At 32.7% G+C, this 2,247-nt stretch overlaps 1 protein-coding gene across 1 annotated transcript; it reads right to left on the bottom strand.

Annotated features, from left to right (window-relative positions):
• Positions 1–794: 794 nt before the first annotated feature.
• Positions 795–1,754, bottom strand: LOC107848353. Its single transcript, XM_016693111.2, has one exon. It carries the CDS (start codon positions 1,752–1,754, stop codon positions 795–797), a length of 960 nt encoding a protein of 319 aa, XP_016548597.1.
• Between the last annotated feature and the right edge of the window lie 493 nt (positions 1,755–2,247).

The raw sequence follows: 2,247 nt of genomic DNA on the forward strand, positions 1-2,247 counted from the left end.
TAATTTCACGCGAATTGACACGTAAAACGCATGTGTATACTTGGCGAAAGATGCTCAAAAGTCATAACAAGTACAATCAAATACTTAAACTTACAATCTACATGATAATCTCACACGTGATAATCTCACACGAATTGACACGTAAATTGCATGTATATACATCGTGAAAGATGCTCAAAAGTCATAACAAATCGTACAAATAGATACTTAAACTTATATCTATATGATATACTCACGTGTCTACTTAAACTTATATCTATATGATATACTCACGTGAATTGACACGTAAAACGTATTTGTATACTTCAAAGTAATAAAATTGTGATTAAACTTGACTACTTAAACTAGCTGAGCTGTCTACACATATTTAATTATGACAAAAGGATTTCTTATCTAATTAATTAAATAATTTTGGTAGAATCACCAACTAAGCAACCAAATATTAAAAAATCAACATTTAATTTGCAATAATTAAATTATTCATAAGGAGACAAACAAATTAAATGTCACAACAATAATAATAATATATGTAGTACTACATAGCGAAGTCCGAAAAGGAACAGAGGGTACGCGAGGATGTTTTCAATAGACCGACAATAAAAATAAATTAAATGTAGAAAAAGAAAAATAAAGCTAGACCAAACATTAATTTATCATAATTAATTACCAATAATTATTGTTGCAAATAATTATATACAGAGATTAAAAAGAAAAAAAGAACTCAGTTGTTCACTGACGATTCTACCCTTTCTAGATTACTGAGTCAAATGACGATTTTACCCTTTTTGACTTATTCAATTTTTTGAACCGTCAAACTTCTCCTCAACAATAACGGCATCCGCATCCCACCACGTGTCATCGCCGTCAATCTCCGTTAACTCTAACGGCGACTTAACGTTTCTCATATCTCCCACCGTTAAAACTCCGTCATCTTTATGCCTCATATAGACATTCCCGGTCCCGGAGTCATCAACTCCGATGACTTTCCCAGCAGACCAATTAGCTGATACTACCGACGACCGATTTCTCATCCTCGTATCGAACGCACCAAACACTCCACAAACGTTGTTGTTGTTGTTGTTGTTATTCTGAAACTCCGATGACACGATAACCCCCGGCGACGACATTGCAACATTAAGATCTTCACATTTCGACGAACTAAATAAGTTTCCGATTTTCTCCTCCTGATTCATATCCCATAAAGTAACAACACTTTTCGATAAGTCATCATATTCATAATCTAATCCTAAAGCTAAACTATCCCATAGTTTAACAACATTGTTTCCATTGATGCATTGCCAGGTGAACTTTTCTAAGCTGCTTCTCCGATGTCGAGATCTCAAATGACCATTTTCTCCTTTCTCTCTGAAATAATAACTCGAACCAGACACAACTAGATCCTCGAAATCATCATCGTTGTCAGGTTCTTCTGACAACCATTCCGATGTGGAACATTGATCAACAAGTTCATCGCCTTCATCATCGTCAGATAAGTCGTAATCTTCCCCTAAATACTGCAGCAGGGGTTCAGCTGAAGGTTTAATTCTACGAATGTAGATAAATAATAGCTTAATTCTACGAATTAAGCTGCTAAATGTAGCTAAAATTGCGATAAATAAAGCACCATATTTCCAAATATTATAAGCTTGTGGGATTTTTTCTAATGAAAAAAATCGAGGAACTAATGAAGGATTATGTAAACATTTAACTCCAACTTCAAAATCACTAATTATATTAATCTCAGGAAAATCCATAACGAAGAACAACAATAAAAGAAAAATAAAATAGTATTTTTTGATATTTTTGGTTGGAATAATTTTTTTCCTTTTTGGTTGAAGAAAATGAGAATTTGAGGGGTTTGGAAAAGGGGAAGAGAGGGGGTATATAATGGTGGAGAATGGAGGTTAGGGGATAATAAAATAATTTTAATTATGGTTGTTGAAAATGATGTGGAGGAAAATAATTGGATAAAGGAATAGAAAATGTTTGTTACACGTAAGAAAATTGCAAAAACTTTAGGAGCACCAAAAAATTATGAGATTAGATTGACGCGGTGGATGATCGATATCTTCGTGCCTTGTTCGGTATTTTTAAAATTTAAATTCACTAATTTGGTCATAAATATCACGTACCATATTTATAAACATCAGTTTGATAGTTCAGTAATCGATAAATTAAACTTCAATTTGATACGATATTTGGTAATATCATATTAAAATTGGAAATGTACAAATCTACGTTTAAACT

Source organism: Capsicum annuum, chromosome 11 (genome assembly GCF_002878395.1).
Source record: "Capsicum annuum cultivar UCD-10X-F1 chromosome 11, UCD10Xv1.1, whole genome shotgun sequence".
In the NCBI taxonomy this organism is placed as follows: Eukaryota; Viridiplantae; Streptophyta; class Magnoliopsida; order Solanales; family Solanaceae; genus Capsicum; species Capsicum annuum.